Source organism: Cervus elaphus, chromosome 2 (assembly GCF_910594005.1).
Source record: "Cervus elaphus chromosome 2, mCerEla1.1, whole genome shotgun sequence".
NCBI lineage: Eukaryota > Metazoa > Chordata > Mammalia > Artiodactyla > Cervidae > Cervus > Cervus elaphus.
In genome coordinates, this window is record NC_057816.1 from 10,940,091 (window position 1) to 10,962,610 (window position 22,520).

Below are 22,520 nucleotides of genomic sequence, written 5' to 3' on the forward strand. Positions count from 1 at the left end.
CGGGGTTGATCCCAGGCATATTGGCTGGCTCCTTTAAGACCAGCCTTTGATACAGTGTCAGGAAAATTGTGGTTTCAAGTTCAAACTGTGGTTTTGGGAGATTCTAGCTTAAAAGGAAAAGAGCAAGGAAGCATCTCTGCTTTGGGGGTCTTCGGGAGTAAGTTTCCTTCCCTGGAGGCATTCCTTGAGTTTCATTGCCGTTCTTTTACCCTTACTCTCCTGGGGTTTCTGAGGGTGGAGGATAAGGGTCTTAAGGGAAAAAATAATCATCTCTGAAAACCCACAGTTTGAACTTGAAACTCAACACTGTGATTTGAATTCTTCAAGTCATGGTTTGAATTGAAAAGGCCTGCCCCCATGCCAGAGGCCAGCTTTAATAAGGCAGGCACGCAAAGGCCTCCAGACTGTGATTATTTAAAAAACTTAATCCTAGATGGGAGAAAAACAGAATGTGGCGGGGTTATTATTCTGGTGCTTCTCAGTGGTTTGACCTGTAGCTGCGTAGACCTGCCATGTTCAGGAGAAGGTTATTACTTACCAGTAGCTTCAGTCTTGACTTTGGAAACCGGAGTGCATGCAGCTTTTTGTTTCCTACAATCTGGGGTATATTCACTCCGGATTGAATTTCAGCAATCCTTTGGAAACTGACATCCTGCTGCCACACTCCCACATCCCCTCTTAAAACCATTAATCACCTCTCCCGGGGTGAAAGGTTGCCTTTGGAGCTTTGCTGCAGCCAGCTGGAATGGCTCCTCTCCATGTAGGCGCTGATGAGCTCGCCTCACTCCCGGCCTCTGCACGAACGGACCTTTGGGAGAATAATAGAAACACTGACTCATCACATGACCATTTGGAAGGGTCACAAGCCAGAGGCCTCCTTTCTACAGCCAACAACAACTTGAATCCTCCACCCTCGGTGGAGGGTCCCTTTTGTTACTGAGCAGCCACAAGCCACAGAACTGGGGAAGAAATACTGAGGAACCGTATGGGCCTGAACTCGCCCTTGAGGATGGATGATTTTAGGTGAGCAGCTCTCCGGGTCCAAAGTTTGAGAAGCCTCGAGGTCACACAAACCAAAACACAAAACAAACAGAAAATAGTGAAAACCAAACTGAAGAAGTGAACTTGGTATGACGAGCAAGGTGAATGCCATAAGGTCAAAGAAACAGGAAATGAAAGAAATGTCAGGGGCTATTTAGAAAGTTGTTTCTTTCAAAATTCACTGGTAGGAATTTACAGATTTAAATATCCTGGGCTTCTCCTGTTGAGGGTAGGTAAGGATTTTCTTTACACACAAAGTTACATCTCGGTCATTGTGGCTGCCCACTGGCCCAAGTCTGCCAGACTTACAGGGTGAGATGGAGGGGCTGCAACTCCATTAAGTAGTCAAGTTCAGAAAGGAGGTAGCTGAGGTGTGCTGGAGCATGGGAGAAGATGGCATGAAGGGTGACAGGTGTGTAAAAAACTGTCCTGTGCAAGTGTGTTGAGAATTTGTGGGTAGCCTCTAGATCCAGGAAGACAGAGCGCCTATTTGACACTGATGGTGGTCTAGATAGGAATGATAAGGACGGTGGAGTGATAGATTTTGCGGGCTCGAATGAAGGAAGAGTTTTCTGTTTATCCCTATTTAATAATTCAGGGCTATGGGATTCCCCTGGTGGTCCAGTGGCTAAGACTGCACACCTCCAAAGTAGGGAGCCCGGGTTCCATCCCTGGTCAGGGAACTAGATCCCACACGCCACAACGAAGACACAGTGCAGGCAAATAAATATATATATTTTTTCAAATATTTTTTAAAGAATGATTTCAGGGCTAGATTTCTGACTATGTGGCCACTGACAGTGGGCATCGAAGCACTCTGTGAGTGGTGGTGAGGAATGCAGTCTGAATGACAGGAGGAAGTGCACCTCTGGATGTTTAACATAAAGGAAAGATGCCCTAAGACTCTGAGGGTCCTCAGGACTCAGAATGGACATAAATATGGAAGTGGCATTCATCTCCCAATACAGACTATTTTGGCAACCTATTAGCTGAAAACGTGTTGCTCAGACGGGTCAAACTAACACGATGAGTTATTTAGTTACTAAGTCATGTCCAACTCTTCTGCGACTCCATGGACTATAGCCTGGTTCCTCTGTCCACGGGATTTCCCAGGCAGGAATACTGGACTGGGTTGCCATTTCCTTCTCCAGCAAGGTGAGGTAACCACCCTAAATTGAACATCTGCAAAAACTCAGCCACACAGGTTCACGTAAGGAGATCGGCTTAGCAGTTTGTGTTCAGTAACAACAAACAGACATGACAACAAAGAGCACCGGAGGCTTCCCTTTACTGTAAATCTTATGTAAGGAACTGACAGCATCATTGGCTTGTCAAAAAGGCCAAGTAATATCAGGCTGTGTTAATAGAAGTATGGCATCTGGAAGGGAGGAGGCAAGAATCCAGACCACTGTTGGCACCGTGTTCATTTGTGGCCACCAATGTTAAGGACCTTAGTGACAGGCTGAGGTCGCCAGTGGAAGGGCTACTGCACAGGCAGAACCAAAGGCATGGGGGTTATTTAGCTGGGAAGGAAAAAACACTTGCCAACAAATGGAGTTACTCACAATCGGATTGGGCTGCCTTCTGATAGGTACTGAGACCTTCATCCCTGCAAGTGTTTAAGTAAAAGCTGGACTGATTGGGTCTGGGTGGCGAGGGGAGGTTCCTGCCCAAAGCAGAAGGTAGAATTTAGTCAGCCTTTCAGCTTTCTACCAGCTGGATGATTCTGATTTACGTCCACCACCTGCTCACCACCTCCCTGCCTACCATCTCTGACTGGCCTGGGGCAGCTGCTGAAGGGGACAAGAGGAGTCTGTGGGTTCAGGAGCCGCCAGCGCCCCCAACCAGGGAGCAGGGGAACCCACTGACCGGCGCAGCCAGGGAGGGTTAGGGTGCAGACCTGCTGGTAGGCTGGGGGCTAGCCTAAAAGTGCCCAGCAGCGAAGGGACCCAGCGTCCCACCTTCTCGTACAACGCAGGTATCTCGGGCTCCATCGCGACCAGCAATTCCCGGGGCGCGCAGCCTCCAGCCTTGTTCCCGGAGTCTCTTTCCTCCCCGGGCCTCCGTCTGACGCCCACAGCCCTTCGCAGGAAGCCGACTCCCAAACCCGGGCAGGGGGTGTGGGCCGAGGACGAAACCCCGCCCCCAGGGGTCCCTGATCTTTGCCCCCGCCCCGGGCTCCGCGCCTCCCTAGGAGGCCACCGGCGGGCCGGCGGGTGCCGCTGCCTTTTGTGTGTTTCGAGGTGCAAGAGTACCCCCCAGCCGTCCGCCGCGTCCCCTCGCGGCCCCCGGCGCCTCCTCTCGGCGTCCCCAGCCCCCCTGCTCGGCTCCGCGTGCCAGCTCGGGGCTCGCTGGTTCGCTCCCCGCGGCGCCAGGAGGAGGGGCGAGGGCCCGCAGCCCCCTCCCCCGCGCGCGGCGCCGGAGCCCAGCCGAGCCGGGGGGACCCGCCGCCGCCGGTCATGTGGGCCGGACTGCTCCTCCGGGCCGCCTGCGTCGCGCTCCTGCTGCCGGGCATCCCGGCCCGCGGCTATACCGGGAGGAAGACGCCGGGGCACTTCGGGGCCGAGAGGTAAGCGCCCCGCAACCCTCCCTTGCGCCTCCGCCGGAGCGCTACCGGCGCGGAGCCGGGAGGCACGGAGGGGCGTCCCGGAGTCGCGGGTCCGGGCAGACCCCCGCCTCCCCGTGGCACTGTCGGCGCGGGCGAGCCCGGGAGGTCGGGACAAAGGGACAACAGCTTGTGGTCCGGGCGGGTGGCCGTCCTGCGCCCCTGGCCGGGGCTGTCCTGACTGGGATCTGGCGGGGGGACCGAAGATCCCGACGCTAGGTGAGCCCCTCTGAGTACCGTGGAGCGCGGATCCCTGGCCAGGGGGCCGGGGACATGCCAGCTGGTCTTCCGACTGGCGGGCTTTTCGCTCCCAAACGCGCCCGTGGCTCTGCCTAGGCAGTGCCTGGCCTGCCCCGAGGCGCTGGCTGCTCTGCGGCTGGGGGCTTTGCCTCTGTCCAGGCTCTGTGCCCGCCGTGGACCTTGGAACCGCCGGGGTCTCTCTAGGTTATGTTTCGGTTTCTGCCAGTGTGTGCACGCGGGCGGGGGTGGGGTGTTTGTCCCTTTGCTCTTTCCCAATTGATGTCTCCCTCCCCTCGTGTCTCCTCCTGGGAGGGCCGGGTCGCCGCGGGCGGAGCGCGTGTGTGCGTGATGCTCAAAGCGAGGGAACACGGTGTCAGCGGGCGGCCTGGCCCGCGGCCACGGCCTCGGGGGCGGGGGGCGCGCAGGGGGGCGGCCCCGCCAGGCTCGCAACTAGCACGTGTGTTCCGCAGCCACCGCCAGTTCCTGCTCAGATCCGCCCGCTCCGCCGGCGTGTCAGAGCCGTGCTGCCTGCCACCTGTCTCCCCGTCACCGCCCGCCCTCGGCCCCTTGGGGCGCTCGGCCCCTGCCCACCTGAGGATGAGGCTCCAGTGGCCTCCCGGGCATCCTTCCCTCTGCCGCTTTGGTGCACCCCTGTCCCTTTGAGAGCCCCATCTGAAGAGCCTCCTTCTCAGGCTGCTGCCATAATCGCTCCCGCGAGGGCAGCGGGTGAGACATCCCTGCCGCACCATCCCCCGCCCCCCACCCCCTTCCAGGGCCCCTTCTTGTGCGATGACTTCAGAGAGAGAAAAAGCTTTTGGAGGCCCCAGGGACAGTTTTCTGCAGACGTTTCTGTTTCGCCCTGTGCCCTGAGTTTCCCTTTCCAGAATACTTGTCACTTTTGACACAGATTATTCTCCAGAAGAGCAGACTGACTCTGTCTTTCCATTCATGTCCCCAGTGCCTGCTGCACATCGTGGATGCTCTGTAGACTGCCTATTGCTTTTGTTTAGTCCCTAAGTCGTGTCCAACTCTTTGCGGTCCCAAAGGCCCCAGAGGAACCCTCCAGGCTCCTCTGTCCATGGGATTTTCCAGGCAAGAATACTGGAGTGGGGTGCCATGTCCTTCTCCAGGGCATCTTCCCGACCCAGGGATCGAGCCCACGTCTCCTGCACTGGCAGGCAGATTCTTTATCCCCAAGCCACCAGGGAAGCCCAGACAGTGCCTGACTGGCAGGATATTCCCACCAGTCTGCAGTCTTGGGTAGAGCACTGTTGGGGGAGATTTCTTGTCCCTATTCTGTTGGACTAGGATTCCTAGTTCAAACTAGGCTGGGCTTCACCATCCTCTGCCCAGCCCAGAACCAGTTCTTGTCATCCTCTCTGACCCCTTCCAGGCCCGTGCACATGCCGCTCCTGCCTGGAACATTCCTCCACTCTCACAGGCTGCCCCCATTCTCTCTCCAGCCTCAAGGGAGGAAACCACTCCTGTGCTTCCTCCCTAGCCTGTAACATTGTGGCACTTATTGTTACACATGGTTCCTTGTCTGCCCCTTGAAGGTAGAGGAAATGGCTTGTTCATGGCTGGACTGCGTGGCCTCACCCAGCCTTGGGTACACTGGGTCCCCCTTCACTCCCTTGGGCAGCTCACCAGCACCCTCTCCCCCTTCTCAGAGATGTCACCTGGGGACTGACATTTCACCATCTCTCCACTCTTCTGTTGTTATCCTTTCTCAGCGTTGCCCTCAACTGCCATTGATTAAACACCTACTATGGGCCAGATGCTGCCCTTGGTGCGGAGTTGAGCAAAAAGATGAAGCCCCTGTCCTCAGGGTATGGTAGGGGAGCCAGGGAATGAGTACGTCAGCAAACTAGTGAGTATTGGGTTGGCAAAAAAGTTTAAGATGTTATGGAAAAACCAGAACAAACTTTTAGTCCAACCCAATAATTCAGTGTCCCAGAAAGTGTTATGAAGCAGAATAAAGTGAGGTAAGGTTGCAAAAGTAGGGCCTCTCTGAGAAGGTGACTTGAGCAGAGAGACCTTTTACAGGAAAGGGGGTGCTATGTGTGTGTGTTTGGGGAAGAACTTTCCTGATGGAGGAAACTGCAAGTGAAAAGGCCCTGAGGCAGGCGTCCCTGGGGTTCTTCATCCATTGCAGTCTTCCCTTCTCAGCTCTGAGGGCCCTCCTTGCTCATTGTCTACGTGACAGGCAGCTAGTGTCTGTTCTCTTACAACTTTGTCTTTGTCCTGCCTCCAGGAGGGACAGACCATCGGGTCATTTTTCTTTGGAAACGTCTCATTGTCCATTGCGGGTGGAGGTGGGGGTTTCCAGAAGTGTTGGTTGACTGACTTACTGACTGGCTGGGAGGCTTTCACGGCCCAGGAGATGAATCCTCCCCTGACCCCCAGGACAGAACTCGGAAGGTACTCTCTCCTCTCTTGCAGACGCCGGCTGGGCCCCCACGTCTGCCTCTCGGGGTTCGGGAGTGGCTGCTGCCCTGGCTGGGCGCCCTCCATGGGCAGTGGGCACTGCACCCTTCGTAAGTGACTGTCCATGTGCCCCAAACATCCTCCTCAGCAGGGTGCGCGTTCCCTGGGCTGGCCTGAGGGGCAGACTGAGGGGTTCCAGCCCCGACTCCCTCACCTGTGTTTCTCCTCTCAGCCCTCTGCTCCTTTGGCTGTGGGAGTGGCATCTGCATCGCTCCCAATGTCTGCTCCTGCCAGGACGGAGAGCAAGGGCCCACCTGCCCAGGTAACTGGGGGCGCGGGCCCTGGCTGATGGGAAGAGCTCTGTTTACACTGAGACTGTGCCAGGCACTGGGCAGTCGTGCCCTAGCGCATCATTTTCAAACAGCCCTATGAGGTAGGCATTCTCATTCCCATTTTATAGATGAGAAAACCGAGGCGCAGAAGCTAGTGGCTCGCCCTGGGTTACGTGGCCAGTAAGTGGCAGAGCTGCATTTAAACTCAGTCCTGTTTGCCTCCAGGGCCCCCTTCCCCACAGAATTTAGGAGGAGCCAGGGGGCAGCGGGGAGGGGGCGGCTGGGACTGCTGCGTGGCGCGTGCTCACAGGTGCGGTGATTGTTTCAGAAGCCCACGGAGCCTGCGGGGAATACGGCTGTGACCTCACCTGTAACCATGGTGGCTGTCAGGAGGTGGCCCGAGTGTGCCCCGTGGGCTTCTCCATGACCGAGACAGCGGTCGGCATCAGGTGTACCGGTGAGAGGCCTGAGAGCAGCAGGGAGGGGCGGGCGGAAAGGGGGTCTCCTCCCTGGCCTCCGAGGCCAGTCTCCCGGGATGTGCTAGAGTGAAGCCGAGCTCGGAGCGGCCCTGAAGTCTGCAAGTGGGCAGGTGGGCAGGTGAACACAAGGAATCTGCCCCTTCGGCTATTCCACAAATACCTATCGAACATGTCCTACGGACCAGGACCTGAGCTGGGATTGGGGTTATGCGGGCCATCTCTGCTCATATGTTGCTTCAGGATATGGTGCAGGGAGATGAGGAAGGACAGTGACAGTCCCACCTAATGGGACCATCATCGGAGGAGTGCACAGTGCCAGGACCCACAGGGGCACAGGGAACTGGGTCCAGCCTTTTGCTGGACCGCAAAAGGCTCCCTTGAGAATGTGACATTTGAACGATGAGGCAAGGGAAACTCAATAGTTATTTTGTAAAAGTATTATTTGTTCCCGATTTTTTAAATTTCCTACAGGCCAAGTCTGTTACCTTCTTCATAGATGCTACTATGACCAGCTTCTTACTTATGTTTCCAGAGAGCTTGAAAGCCATCCCTGCCCCCCACCCTTGTGCCTTTTTGACATTTTGTGAAAATAAACATTTCTTCCCCTGAATATAAAAATAAAAAATAACTTACTTTGGAACATTTGGAAAGTAAAAGAAGAGTAGAAAGGTGAAAATAAACATGTCCCAGAAGTTCCTACCCAGAGATATTTGTTACTAAAATGAAGTTATTTTTTTTTTCCTGCCCTTGTTCCCTTGGTTGGTATGTGTATTTGTATGTGTATTTGTGAGTGTGTGTGTGGGACTGTGTGTCAGGCATGCCTCTCTGTCTGTTTTATAAAATTGGGATCATACCTTATCTATTACTTTCGTTCGTTGTTTTTTAACTTTGTGCTGTGAGCAGGAAATATTAGTAGTCCTTACAACATCATTTTTAATGGCTGCAGATGTGGCTACTGTAATCTAAGTACCTACTTCTGTGCTATCCATCCTTAGCTTGTCTGCAGTGTTTGGCTGCTATGAATAATGCTGCAGTAAAGTGGCTTCCAGTCGGCCTTTCTGATTATTTCCAGAAGGAAGACTATTGAATCAAAGGTCCCATGAAGGAGTTTTTGTGCTTGCTCCTCCCCCACCCCCTTCCCGGCCTTTTTCAGAAGGTTGAAGTACTTTCCAGACACATTTCTCCTTGCAGAGGCAAACTGGACTAAGGAAAAGCCAGAGACCAATGTCGAAGCAAGTGTAGGGCAGGGGAGTCACGGGGATGGGATAGGGTGAGTCAGGGTGGATGTCTTAGAGGAACTGGGCATAGTCCCAAAGGTGTCTGCTGTGGAAAGAGCAAGGAAGGAGAATAGAGGACACCAGCAGGCATGGGGGCCAGGGGTGGAAGGGAGGCTCAGGTGGGCAGAGTAGACTGGAGTGGGAGGAGCTGACCTCCTAGGTCCTCATGGTTCTGAGATAGAAAGGGATGCTTTGAAGCATGGGGTGGGGGTTCTGTCTCTCAGCACCCTCCCCTACCCCCAGGCTTGAACCTCCCTAAAGCCCTACTGGCCCCCCCTGGACAGAAGCCTGGAGGGCTCCTTTGTGCCCCACAGCTGAGCCTTAACCCACCACCTCTCCACCTCCGCTTCCCACCAGACTGACCCCCCACTCCTCCACTGTGTTCCCTATGCTTCTTGGATGCTCCACTCGACAGCCCCCTTCTGGCTGCCCCCTGGTCCTCTCAGCCCATGTCTCCTCCATCACACACCTGCCGTGGGGGGCGGTCCCTGCTGGGGCACATGCGGAACCCTGCCCCCCACTGGCCTCTCGTGGATTGCCTCATGAATCCTGTGTTCTCAGGCTGCGACCGTCTGGAGAGCCAGCACTGTGTCTTAGTCACATTTGTGTCCTCGACAGATCCCTTCCTGGTCCGCTGCATGCCAGCGGTGCTCCACAAGAACTAAAGGGAATTTAATCAACCTTCCTGCCCACTCCCCTGGCCTTTTTGGGGTTGCCTTGCAGGTGGGACCGTTGGAAATGGTTCTATTTCAACCAGCCTCTCCCGTCATCTGTTCTGTGTGGGTCAAAGAGGCCTGGCCTCGTGGCCTCTTCTTTCTTGGACTGGGGGTCCCTAAAACCAGAAGGTTTACCTAGTGCCTTCTTTCTCTCTGGGGTGGCAGTGAGGCGCGCCCCATGTGGGCTCAGGGTCCTCGTGGGATGCACGCCCTCCCCACATCCAAAACACATTCAGAGTGAGCTATGCAAGTGTTTCCTCTCTCCCCAGACATTGATGAATGTTTAAGCTCCTCTTGCGAGGGCCACTGCGTGAACACGGAAGGCGGGTTCGTGTGCGAGTGTGGGCCGGGCATGCAGCTGTCTGCGGACCGCCACAGCTGCCAAGGTGAGCGGCTCTGGGAGGGGTAGTGATGCTGTGTGCCGTCGCCACCGCTTTTAGGCTCTGACGTGGACCTCAAGGCCCTGCCAGGCCCAGCCTGTGCTCTCCAGGCATGACGGCACATCACCTTCTCCACGGTCCTCTAAGCAAGATGCTGCTCACTCTCTCTCTCTTTTTTTTTTTTTGCCTGTACCTCTTGACATGTGGGACTTTAGTTCCCTGAACAGGGATTTAACCCATGCCCCCTGCATTGGAAGGCAAAGTCTTAACCACTGGACTGTCAGGGAAGTCCCAGGAGATGATGTTCTCATCCTCACTTTATGGATGAGGCTTGCCCAAGGTCATTCTGTCAGTAGGAGGAGGGGGAATCAGGTTGCGTGTCTGACACTATGGCCTTTGTTCTGGACCACGACTCAGTAGAAACTGCTGCTGCCATCGTTGCAGGGTGGGGGGAAGGGGAGGGAGAGGCAGAGGGAAGGGCCAGGGGCAGGTGGAGCAGACTGACGAGAGGGAGGAAGCCCCTGAGATGGGGGAGGGCTGAGGGGAAGGGGCTGTGACACCCTGGGGGTGTGTCGTGTGGGAGGCCGTGCTGTGATAGTCATCACCTGCCCCTGTGCTGGCCCAGGCTCTGGAGACACACAGCCAGGAAGAAAGCATCCTGCCCTCCAGCGCCCCGCCTGATGGAAGGGGAAGAACAGTGAGGTTTTTCAATGAGGTCCTCATGGCTCTTCTGCTAAGGGCACTAATCCCATCATGAGGGCTCCACCCTCAAGACCTCATCTACCTCCCAAAGACCCCACCTCCTAATACCATCACATTGAGGGTTAGGGCTTCCATACATGAATTTGGAGAGAATGCAGTTGAATAGCACTTGGTGGTCAATCTGATGAGTGCCCTGCCTACCTCTCCCCAGTATGTGAACAGACACACATGTGCCCTTATAAAGGTAGAAGGATAAGAGATGCAGGGAGTAGGGGGGGTTAATAGTTATTCAACTCCTGTGTTCCAGGCATCACGTTAAGTACTTAACACACATTTTCTCATTTCATCTTCAGAATTGTCCTATGAAGTTGGTACTGTTCATTTCCATTTTCCTGGTAGGAATAGTGAGGTTTAAAGAAATGAATTTGCTCAAGATCATGTTAGAGCTGAGATCTGAACCCAGTCATTGCTCCACCTGCTTTTCCCCCCTTAACAGTCCATCTTGAAGATATTTCCACATCAGGGTCAATAGATTTGTTTTATTCTTGTCAACTGCTGCCTAGTGCTCTGCAGTGCAAATATCTCATAGTTTACTAACTCTTTATTGATGAAGATACAGATTATTTTCAGTTTTTCCCCAGTTTCAAACAGTGGCTTGGGGAGGCTTTGACAGAGGAGGTGGTATAGATGCTGGGTTTTGAGGTATGAATAGGAGTTTTCCAGCCAGACAAGATGAGAAAACATTCTAAGCAGATAGGAGAACATGCGTAAAGGAGGAGGCCCACAAGAGCATGGTACATTTGGAAGATGGCCAGAATTTAGGCCAAAGTCAAGGTGAGGGGGAAAGAGGGAGCTTGGAAGGCAGCCTTGGGCTCCTGAGCTATGGTGGATCATTCATACCTGTGGGAGCCTTGGAGAGATTTTAAACAGAAAGTGGCCTGATCAGAGGTACCCTTTGGTCAGAACTTCCTGGAGGCTGTGTAGAGGGTAGCGTGGGAGGAGCACAGGGAGAGGCAGAGAGACGCACAATGCAGTTGTTATCCTCTAGACCACAGACAAAGGTGTCCTGGGCTAGGATATGGCAGTGATGGTGGAGAGAAGTGGGCTGGTCCATGAAGAACTTAGGAGTTGATAGGCTGGATGTGGGTTTTGAGAAGGAGAGGGGTTCAGAGTCTGGTAGAAGATGGTGATGAGAGAGGTAGGTAGAGAGGACTGTATGTTTCCAAAACCCCACAGGGAAGTGAACTCCAGCCATGTCCCATTCCCTTCCAGACACCGATGAATGCCTTGGGAGCCCCTGCCAGCAGAGATGTAAAAACAGCATTGGCAGCTACAGATGCTCCTGTAGAACTGGCTTCCATCTCCATGGCAACAGGCACTCCTGTGTAGGTAAGGCCAGGGACCCTGTTGTCTTCATACTTAGGTTGCCAATCAGGAAGACTGTCAGGGTGAGCCCAGGGACAGGGAAAGGTCAACAGTCTGGACCTCCTTGGTTCCCTGGAGCCTGCAAGCGCTTGAGCCTTTGCTCAGAGCCTGCCTTTCCCTGGGGTTGGCGTGACTCCTAATGGAAGACCCTGTCTTGGACTTTTCCTGGCCACATGCCACTTTCATCCTGTTATGTTTCTCTTCCACCCTCTCCCAGATACACCCCAAGGATTCCTCTCTGCTCACCCATTTTCTTGGCTGCCTTTGCTCCCCTTGGTAAATAAAGCACGTTATGTCTTGGTTCCTCTGGTTTAGAAGGAGACCCCTGTTTTCTCAGCCCATTAGCAGAAATTTCCAGAAAGGGATTGGCATGTTTGGCTTGAGCTTGGCTCATGGGTTGAAGGTGGGGTCCCATGGGCCTGAAAAAAGACCTTGTTCTAGCAGAGTTGGGTGTTTGTCCTGAAGCCTGCCCTGAGCAGTGCAGTGATTTTTTTGAGACTCTTTTTCAGAAGGGCCCACAGCACCCGATGCCCAACACTGGGATGGTGGAGGGTTTGGAGCCGAGATTCCCAGTGGGGGCCCATCCCCACCGGCCAGCACTTAATCACTGCTGCCCAGTGCTGGAGTGTGAGTCACTGGTGCATCCATTAAATGCCTACTGGATGTACTGACCTTCCAAGGGGACTAGCACTAGACTTCAGTCCCATTCCCAGACATCTGAGTCACGTCGTCGCCCTGGGGCAGGGAAGGACCCCGCAAGAACGTGGCAGGGAGACTTCCCCGGTCTTTTGGGCTAAGAGATGGAGGAAGGATGACTTGGTAGCCCTGACAGCCGTCGGTAGCGAGGCTCTCCTGCAGATGTAAACGAGTGTCGGAGGCCCCTGGAGAGGAGAGTCTGCCACCATTCCTGCCACAACACCGTGGGCAGCTTCCTGTGTACCTGCCGACCTGGCTTCAGGCTCCGGGCTGACCGAGTGTCCTGCGAAGGTGAGCGCCTGGCCCTGAGCCCGGCTCTAGGCCCCGCCCCGGCTCTAGGCCCCGCCCCCAGCCTCCCTGCTCTCTTTCCGAGCGTGGGGAGGCAGAGTGCCTCTTCCTTCCGCAGGAACTTTTTTTTCAGTGCATCTTTTTTGTTATTTCCTCCACCGATCTTTCATCCTCTCTGTCTCTTTCCCCTTTACCCATCCTTTTATTTTCCTTTCACTGTTTCCCCAGCCCTACCGTTTCCCCCCAAATAGTAAAGGGGAAAAAAACCCCACCAAAAAACAACCCATCATAGAGAAGCCTTTGATGTAGGAGTCCTAGTAACCTGGGCTTCGCGGGACACTTGGGACAGTGTGGGGTCAGTTCTCTGCCATGCTTTAACGGCGAGTGTGCCTGTCAGCGGCTGTGTAATATCGTGTCAATATCTGAGGCACGGGGCCAGTTTTCCATGGTGTGACTGCCTGTGTTGGTCTGAGCTTGGCCACCCAGGTTCCCCTTCCCTGCCCAGCCTGTTTTCCCCCGGGCGCACTCTGATCCGTGACTCTCCCTTTCTGCGCGTACCTTCGCCCCACATTTGCCCCCTCTTTCGTGTTGGTCTGTCTCTCTTTCAGACTGTTGGGCAGTTAGTGTCCATCTGCAGGGAAAATGTGTGCTTTCCTAAGCCTGTATGTGAGTGTGTGTGAGTGTGAGTGTGTGTGTGTGTGTGTGTGTGTGTGTGTGTGTGTTGGGGGAGGCAACAGCTTGTAAGCTGGCCTGTCTGGGGTGGGACGGGAGAGGACCCTGGGCTCTTCTCCTGAGCCTCAGCATCTCCTCGTGGGAAGTCCCATCTGGGTCAGGGAGCAGTGGACACATTGCTGACTTGTCGGGACACAGAAGTAGCGAAGGGTCATTCCTGGGATGGATCCCTGAGGGCTTAGAGAAGGTCTGCCTGGCTCAGGAAAACCCGAGTCTCCTCTGGTGGCCAGCGAGGAGGGGAAAGGAGAAGACTGATTTGGCACTGGCTGAAGCTTCTGACTGCTAGTATCACCAACTCGTAACTTCGGTCGGCTGCTTTGGTACTTTTTCATCAGTCTTCTCTCCTGATCGTCACTGCAGCCCCATTAGTCTGAGGTTGAACTGGTGGTGTTAGACCCATCCTGCTGATGAAGAAACTGACCTGGAGACGTTCAGTGCCTTGTGATGGTGGACCCGAGTCCTCGCCCCGCAAATCTCGCCTCCTGCCCCTGCTGCCTCCTTCCAGATGCTTCTGTGTTTCCGTTTCAGCTTTCCCCAAAGCCGTGCTGGCCCCATCTGCCATCCTGCAGCCTCTGCAGCACCCTCCTAAGATGCTGCTGCTGCTTCCAGAGGCAGGCCGGCCGGCCCTCTCCCCCGGGCACAGCCCTCCTTCCGGGGCTCCAGGGCCCCCGACTGGAGTCAGGAGCACACGACCACCACCTCCTGTGTCTGCACTGCCCACATCCTCCCCTTCTGCCCCGACGCCACTGCTGTCCACCCCGGTGGCCACCCCCGTGCCGCATCCCTCTCTGCTGGGAACCCTCAGACCTCCTGCACAACTCCAGGAGAAGACGGCGGTGACCCCTCCCTTGCCCAGGGGCCCTGAGACCACACGGCTGGCACCAGGACCTTCTGCCTGTTGGCACCTAGGGGCCACATATGAGTCAGGGAGCCGCTGGACAGAGCCTAGCTGTTCCCAGTGCTGGTGTGAGGTGGGTGTGAGGGGTCCTTGGGGTTTCCCTGGTCTGGTGTCTGGGGCCTCGTGGTGGCTGGAACTTCCATTTCTGCTTCTAGGATGGGGAGGTGACCTGTGAAAAGGTGACGTGTGAAGCTGCTTGCTCCCACCCGATTCCCTCCAGAGATGGAGGGTGCTGCCCATCGTGTACAGGTGGGCGCTAGTCCAGGGAAGGCTGTGAGTTTCCTGCGGGGTCCTGCCTCTTCCCTTTTCCTGCCTTTCTGCAACTGAAAGACAGTTATCTAACTTTCATATATCACCTGAAGGCTGATCGCTGGGCCTAACCCCCAGAGCTTCTGATTTAGCAGGTGTAGGATAAGTCCTGGGAATTTGCTTGTCTCACAAGTTTCTGGGTGACGCTGATGCTGTTGGGCCAGGGACCACACTTTGAGAACCACTGGTATCTGTGTTCCCAAGGGGAACGTTTCAATCTTAAGGACATCCTTTTTTGAGCTTTATTCATTCATTCAGCAGGTTTCTCCAGACCCAGTCTGCAGTCCCCTCCCCTGCCCCAATCCCCCTCCTAACTGCAGGAAGAGTAATTGTTCATAAATTGTATCGCTTTCCTGATTCCCTCCCACTATCTGCTGACAATTTTTTAAGTTTGCTTTCATTGCTGTTAGGATAAAGACCTCAAATCTTAACAAGTCCTTCAGCAGAGTGCTTTAAAACTCACCCTACACAGGAATTGCTGCCTTCCCAGGTGGCTTGAGTGGTTAAAGAATCTGCCTGCAATGGGGGAGACCTGGGTTCTATCCCTGGGTCAGGAAGAGCCCCTGGAGAGGGGAATGGCTACCCACTCCAGTATTCTTGACTGGAGAATTCCATTCACAGAGGAGCCTGGTGGGCTACAGTCCACGGGGTCGCAAAGAGTCAGACACGACTGAGCAACTGAGCACACATGCATGCACATGAATCGCTGGGGATCTTGTTAAAATGCAGACTCTCATTCAGAAGATGTAGAGAGAGGGGCCTGAGCTGTTACATTTCTATCCTCCTGGTGATAAGATACTGATGCTGCTGCACTTTGAGCAGCAGTGAAAAAGTCTTTCTAAGGGTGACAATGAAAATGCAACTCACTGATTTTATTAATGATGATTGTTATCTTTTACTGTGTCTCTAGTATGTTCTAAGCCCTGAATGTCAATTGCTGTCTACATTACATCTGAGGTTGTGGCTCCTTCCAGGTTCCCTGCAGGGCATGTGGTGGTGTTTCCATTTAACAAAAAAGACAGTCGAGTCCCAGAGAGGTTAAGTGACACATCCAAGTCCGAGGCCACTCAGGTAACAGGCCAGGTTTGGAACCTGGGGCTGTATGGCTGCCTTTCTTGCTTTATGGGAATAAAGGGCCACACTTTCAACACAGTTCTGGGCTTATCAGACATGAATAGGACCCTCCCAGGGCACTGTAAGTAGGTGTCTCCTGTGGTTTTCCAGGGGTCTTAGGACCCCACAATTCTGAGTACCTAGATCTGGCCACTGCTGAGGCATCCAAGCCAGTAAGAGAAGGTTCCAGGTACGTTGTGCCTGGAAAAGGAGCGAGATCTCCAGCTTCCTCTCCTTTGAAGAGGTTTGATGCCTCCACTCCTATTTGTCTTTCAAAGGTTGTTTTCACAGTGGCGTCGTCCGGGCTGAAGGGGACGTTTTTTCACCTCCCAACCAGAACTGCACCGTCTGTGTCTGTCTGGTGAGCATCCCAAGCTTCCTGAAGCCTCCTGGGTGTTTTCTTAACCTTTGGGGGTTTTAGAGGAAGAGGGAAAGACAGGATGTTAAAGGTGAGCTCGTTGAACAGAGGGAGGGCTCTCAGGCTGTGGATTTGGGTTGGAACTTGTCACATTTAAAAGCATGGGGGACGGGAAGGCGGTAGTCTGTGGGGTCAGGGAGGCTTCTGCTGAGCAGAAAAGAGCCAACAGGCAAACAGGGTCCATCTGTCTGGGAAGGGGAGGGGAGGGTACTCCTTCGGAAACTTCCTACCAGGGAAGCTGTTTTTCTCTCCAGGCAAAATATTTGCCGGCACAATAAAGGTGTCCACACGGGGAGGGAGAAGGCGCGTTACAGGACTCAGCTTGTTAGTGTTTTGCTAGAGGCAAGTGCACTCCTCCAAGAATAGTTATTAAGCTCCTACTATGTGCCAGATGCAATCAGGTGCTGTCCTGAAGATTGGCTCATGAGCACCCAGTGCGCACAAGTCTGGGGGCTTGGTACTTTCCATCTAGTTCCTCACCTGAGGCTCCTGGCAGCTCTTCAGGGTTGGCTTTACTGTCCCCATTCTACAGATGCAAAGACTGAGGCTGGGAGGTGACCGAACTGGAATTTGAGCCAAGGTCTGTCTGCATCAAAACCCAGGCTCTGCCCATCAGTCCTCACTGCCTCTGATCATGCTTAAAAGTGGCCCCAGCCTGGCAGGGATGATGGAGCCGCAATATAAAATGGGGGAGGGGTGGCACGTAGACCGCTACCACCTCCCTTACTGAGCCCTTCCCATGTGCCACACTCCTGTGCGGCAAGCTCTTTTGTGCCTGATCACATCTTACACTATCCTCAACAACCCTGGCTCTTCTCACAGGTAGGGAGACTGAGGCTCAGAGAGGTGATATGCTCTGCCCACAGTAGGAGGAGCAGACCCTGGGCCTCAGGCCTGGCTGACTCCAAAACTGGGGACCTTTTTTTGGTCTTAGCTTCAGTTTTTGAAAATTGAGTTTTGAATTTAATTCTCTGGCCAGTATCAGTAACTTGGTTCAAAACTCAGATGCACAGGAAGGTGGAGTAACCTCTTTCCCACTAGCAGGAGGCCTAGCATCCTTCCTAGAGCTTCTGAATGCTATAGGAGGGAATGACATAGGGGGCAGTGCCATGGAAGGGGAAAGTGCCGTGGGGGACAGTACCATGGGGAGCAGTGCCACTGGAGGAATGCCATGGGAGGGAATGCCATGGGGGGATACCATGGGGGTAATCAGTGGGGGCAGTGCCATGGTGGGGAAGTGCCATGGGGGGATGCCATGGGGACCAGTACCATGGGGGTCCAGGCTCGTCCATTTTCGTGAGGAAGGCAGCATGCTCTGCTCTCTGTTCTGCCCCTCATCTTGGAAAGGGGGATGTTGGAAACCAAGACCATAATAAACCCTGCTACTGGGTCCCTGCTTGCGTCCCTTGTGTGTCCATGGTGGCATTTAAAGGTTCCGGATGGCTTCCTTTAGGAGACTTTTGTGTGGGAGAGGAGTCCTGTGGGTGGTGTGAAATCGGGACCGAGCTGGTTCTGACGGGCCTGACGGTCCATCCTCCCCGACCCACGCCATCTCCTACCTCCCCAGGCTGGAAACGTGTCCTGCATCTCCCCCGAGTGTCCCCCCGACCCCTGCCAGGCCTCCCCGAAGTCGGACTGCTGTACTTGTGTCCCAGGTAAGGGACTCTGCAGGACGAGGACAGCAGTGTAGGTGGGGGTGGAGGGGTGTACTTTGAGTGTTTTTTTTGAGGGGGAGTGAACACAGAGGATGAGATGGCTGGATGGCATCACCGACTCTATCAACGTGAGTTTGAGTAAGCTCCGGGAGTTGGTGATGGACAGGGAAGCCTGGTTGTGCTGCAGTCCATAGTGTCGCAAAAAGTCGGACATGACTGAGTAACTGAACTGAGCGCAGGAGAGAGCGAGGACATTGATTATTGCTTTAGAAACTCAGATTACGTGAAGCGTTTTAGGGTGCTGGGTTTTTGTTTTTTTTTTTTGGCTGCACCACCTGGCATGAAAGATCCTAATTCCCCAACTAGGGGACCAGGGATTGAACCCGTGCCTCATGCATTGGAAGGCAAAGTCTTAATCAGGGAAAATATGGTCTATTGGACCACCAGGGAAGTCCCAAGATGCCGGTTTTAATTGAGCACCTACTGTGTACACAGCAGCTTGCATGCTAGGTTGGGCTCAGAGCCTGGCCTGCCCCCAGACAAGGGTGGTGCGTTCAGCACTGACAGGAAGGGGTTTGGGTCCACCCTTGGCATGGCTCCGTCCCAGCACTAGGAGGGGGTCTCCCGTGCCCCACCCATGAGTCGGTTCTTTGTTAAAATGTGCTTCTTTTTCCTGAGATACTTCATGGCTGTCACTGCTGGCTCTGGGCCGCTGCTGTGTGGGGTGCTCGCCAGCCCTTGATCTCATTAATTCCTGTGGTGCAGCCCTGAGGGAGTACTATTCATAGCTCCATTTTATGGATTAGGAAACTGAGGCTCAGAGCGGTCATCACTGCCCAAAGGGTATGCCAGTTAGTAAAGGAGCAGAGCTTGCTCTTAAGTTTACCCGATTTCAGAGCTAGTGTTCTTATTAAATACTGCTTTTCCTTTGAAGTTTTGAATGTTATGTTATTTTTAGTTAAAACATTTTTTGAATAGGCAATATGCTCCCTTTGAGGTAGGAACTGTTAACCCCATTCTACAGATGAGAAAACTGAGGCTAAGGAGAGCCCAAGTATTTTGCCCCTAGCGAGTTGAGAAGCTAGAATTTGAATCCAGTGCTCTCTGACTGAGCCCAGGTGGAGCCTGGGCAGATTTTTAAGGTTGTTTTTTTTACCAGCAGGGGTGAGGGATGTTCAGATAAGAGGTTCTTACCGAATCCTCCCCAACCCCGTCCAGGGAGTGGTGGCATTCCCAGACCTGGTTGCAGGTGTCTGGGGCCCTCTTTTTTCATTTCTTCTTTTCTCTTACTCTTTTAAATTTTTAAAAAAATATGGATCATTTTTAAAGTCTTTATTGCATTTGTTACAGTATTGTATCTGTTTTATGGTTTTGGTTTCTTGGCATGAGGCATGTGAAATCTTAGCTCCCCAACCAGAGGTTGAACCCACATCCCCTGCATTGGAAGATGAAGTCTTAACCACTGGACTGCCAAGGAAGTCCTATTTACTCTTCAGTTATTCAGGGCTTCCCTGCCTTCTTGGTTAAGGACCTTATTTTGTATGTGATTCATTCTCCGTCAGTTTTGAAGCACCGATCTAATTTTATTAATAGTTGAGGGTTCGGAGGGTAGCAGTGTTGGGCTCTTGGGTTTGGGCAAGCCGTGGAGTATTGTGAGGGTTCATTTTCTTCCCAGAGACCCCCTTACCTGTTTCTTTAGCTGCCCAAAGACCTTGAGCTGCCTCTTCCTTTTTCCTCCACAGTGAGATGCTACTTCCACGGCCGGTGGTACGCAGACGGGGCTGTGTTCAGTGGGGGTGGTGATGAGTGTACCACCTGTGTCTGCCAGGTAGGCGGCTGAGTTGGTGGGTGGTGGGCAGGGGCACAGGACTTTCCCAGGAGCCGCTGACTGGGAGAAGAGGAGACACTGGATAGCAAAAGGGAAACTGAGGCAGGAAAGAGACTAAAGGGACCTTAGCATTCCCCAAGGCCTTCCCGCAGCCTCCTTGAAAGTTGTCCTTCAGCGTTGTTATTATAGAGCACCTACCGTGCACCTGGGACAATGCTGAGTCCTAGGGACACAGCCGAGCACAGGGCAGCCTCGGATGCCTCCATCAGGAGGCCCACAGCCAGGCGGGCAGTGGACAGGGGACCGGGGCTCTTAACCAGACTGTGCGCTTCAGGGAAGCCTTCTTGGAGGGTGAGGTGCTAAGCTGAGACCTGAAGGATGACAAAGACTAACCAGGTGAGGAGCTGAGACGGGTGTGCCTGGCAGAGGGCACTGTGTGAGCAGAAGGCAGGAGGCGGGAGAGAGTATGGCATAGTCTGAGGCCTGGTGGTGTCCATTCTGGCTGGAGGCCAGATGGCGAGAGGGACTGGAGATGCAGCCGAGGCAGGGATCCTGTCTGGGCTGGGTTCCAAGAAGCAGGGCGTGGGGCGGGCCTCTTGTGTAAGTGGTTTTCTGGGGGTGGTGCTCTCAGGAGGAACTGGCCAGGGAAGCAGGTCAGGTGGGCGAAGGGGCCACATGGAGACGGGGTCTCGGGCTGATTCCTTGGGGAGCTCTGGAATGGGAGAACACCAAGGAAGTGGGTGTGTCCAGAGGTCAGGGAGCTGGGCTCTTACACCCCCAGCATCAGGTGGTTGTATATAGTCCCTTGCTTCCCAGGGAGTGTAGGGGGAAGGAACCTGGAGGATGCTGTCCCCATCGGCCTAGGGCCAGATGGGGTCTGTGTGTGTGGGTGACAGCATCTGCTTCAGACTCAGTCAGGAAGGGCTTTGCCAGCCAGGCAGAGGGTTTGGACCTGGCAGAGCTGCCGGGTTTTAAGTGATAGAGGGATGCAGTCAGATTGGTGCGTGAGAACGTTCTGTGGCTGCAGGTGAGAGTGGTTTGGAGTGGGAGCAGAGAGCTGTTGGAGGAAGCGAGGGGAAGAGATGCTGGAGGCTGCAGCTACGGCAGCCTGGGACCCTGCAGTCACACAGTCGACATGTTCCAGGGACCCTCTCCCGGCCTGACCCCCAACCCCCAGGGAAGGACTCACCCTTCCTTCCCCTCTTGCTTCCTGGAGATCTGTCACTTTCAGGGGAGGAGATGGCAGCCTGCTGATTTTCTCTTGGGCCTCCCTGGTTTGTGCCTCTTGGTTCTCTTCCAGAATGGGGAGGTGGAATGTTCCTTCATGCCATGTCCGGAACTGGACTGCCCCCGCGAGGAGTGGTGGCTGGGCCCCGGGCAGTGCTGCTATGCTTGCAGGGAACCCGTGCCCATGACAGGTGAGGGCCACCCAGCCTGCATCCCAGGCCGCACCCAGCTCCAGGCCGGGAAGCGGAGAGGAGTGAGGCTGAGCTTCACCCACTGAGACTCTTGTGTGTGTATGTGTACTCTGGAAGCAGGTGTGTGTGTGTGTGTGTGAGTGTGTATGCTTGTGTGTTTTAAGTTTGTATATGAGTAGCATCTGTGTGTGAGTTTGTGTCCATGGTGTCTATGAGGGGTATCTGTGTGTTTTATTGAGTATAATTGCTTTACAATGTCGTGTTAGTTTCTGCTGTATGATGAAGTCAATCAGCTCTTTGTATACCTGTATCCCTTCCCTCTTGGACCTCCCTTCCACCCCACTGCCCGTTCCACCCCTCTAGGTCATCACAGAGCCGAGCTGAGCGCCCCGTGCCGTGCGGAAGCTTGCCCCTAGTTATCTGTTTTACACATGGTGGTGTAGACGTACATATATGTCAACGCTACTCTCCCAACTTGTCCCACCCTCCCCTTGCACCCTGTCCACATGTCCGCTCCCTATTCCTGCCCTGGAAATAGGTTCGTCTGTACCATTTTTCTGTCTGTGTGTTTCTGTTGTGTGTCTGTTGCACCCGTATGAGCGTGTCTCTGTGTGTGAATGGGGTGTTCATGGATGTGTATGGACGTGTACATTTATGTGTGCGTGTGCCCGTGTATACCAGGTGCATGCTGGGAGGGAAGCAGTTGACTAACACGGGGAGCCAGGTGGCAGCTGCTGGGGCAGGGCTGTGTGGACGCAGCCCGAGCGAGCAGAGGCGTCTGTCTGTCCTCCCCGGGTGGTGCTGTGGGTCCCTCCGGCATCAAGGCCGCTCCTCGGCACTTCTGCCCACTCGTGCTCTCTCCCTCGCTGTCTCCCGCCAGGCTGCTCTCTCGATGACAACGGGGTTGAGTTTCCGGTTGGACAGATCTGGTCTCCCGGTGATCCCTGTGAGTTATGCATCTGCCAGGTGAATGACAACCTGCGCGCCTTCAGCTGCTTTCCCCGCCTCCCCGTCCTGGCCAGCACTGCCTCTGCAGAAGGGGGCCACGTCAGGCCCCGTCCCAGTCTCCCTTCCATGGTGTTAGCTCCTGTTTTTGTACAAGATCTGGGATCCAGGTTATTTTGTCCTCCATAGATTTTCAGGACGGCAGAGCTTGGCAGTCTGTCTGTCATCAGAGTGGAATGTGACCCATGGTGCGTGTGAGGGGAGCCGCTGGCCTCAGGAGTCAGAACTAGGATTCCCGGGACCAGGTTTTTCCTGGACAGGGGTAACAAAGGGAGCCAGGCAGCCTGAGGCCCAGTAGCTCAGGCCTTTTCTGTGCAACTGTGATGCCTCCTTCATTAACATCAATCCTGTGACCTCACCTCTTCAGAAATGGATAAGGTGAGGGTGTGTGAGTTTGAGAGTCAGATCAACAGAAATGCAAACACAGCTGTTTACCAGCGCAATCGTTTTAGCTCCTGTTTGAGTACAGGTTGGCTTTCCTTTCTACTTTAAAAAATATTAAAAAAAATTTTTTTTTGTCTGCACCATTGGGCATC

At 54.1% G+C, this 22,520-nt stretch overlaps 1 protein-coding gene across 6 annotated transcripts in view; it reads left to right on the forward strand.

Moving 5' to 3' along the window:
* Positions 1-2,722: 2,722 nt before the first annotated feature.
* VWCE (von Willebrand factor C and EGF domains) overlaps positions 2,723-22,520 on the forward strand; it is a 31,047-nt gene continuing 11,249 nt past the window's right edge. For 2 of the 6 annotated variants that reach the window (XM_043872000.1, XM_043871974.1), the window contains exons 1-14: positions 2,725-3,610; positions 6,329-6,423; positions 6,546-6,635; positions 6,974-7,102; positions 9,387-9,503; positions 11,472-11,588; positions 12,483-12,611; positions 13,869-14,311; positions 14,394-14,487; positions 15,939-16,021; positions 17,646-17,733; positions 19,476-19,561; positions 20,862-20,979; positions 21,860-21,925. In XM_043872000.1, coding sequence (XP_043727935.1) covers positions 3,501-3,610; positions 6,329-6,423; positions 6,546-6,635; positions 6,974-7,102; positions 9,387-9,503; positions 11,472-11,588; positions 12,483-12,611; positions 13,869-14,311; positions 14,394-14,487; positions 15,939-16,021; positions 17,646-17,733; positions 19,476-19,561; positions 20,862-20,979; positions 21,860-21,925 — 1,765 coding nt within the window. In that variant the 5' untranslated portion in view covers positions 2,725-3,500. Of the gene's footprint in view, positions 3,611-6,328; positions 6,424-6,545; positions 6,636-6,973; positions 7,103-9,386; positions 9,504-11,471; positions 11,589-12,482; positions 12,612-13,868; positions 14,312-14,393; positions 14,488-15,938; positions 16,022-17,645; positions 17,734-19,475; positions 19,562-20,861; positions 20,980-21,859; positions 21,946-22,520 lie in introns of all 6 variants that reach the window. The other 4 variants (XM_043872008.1, XM_043871989.1, XM_043871982.1 and 1 more) reach the window with 4 other exon arrangements.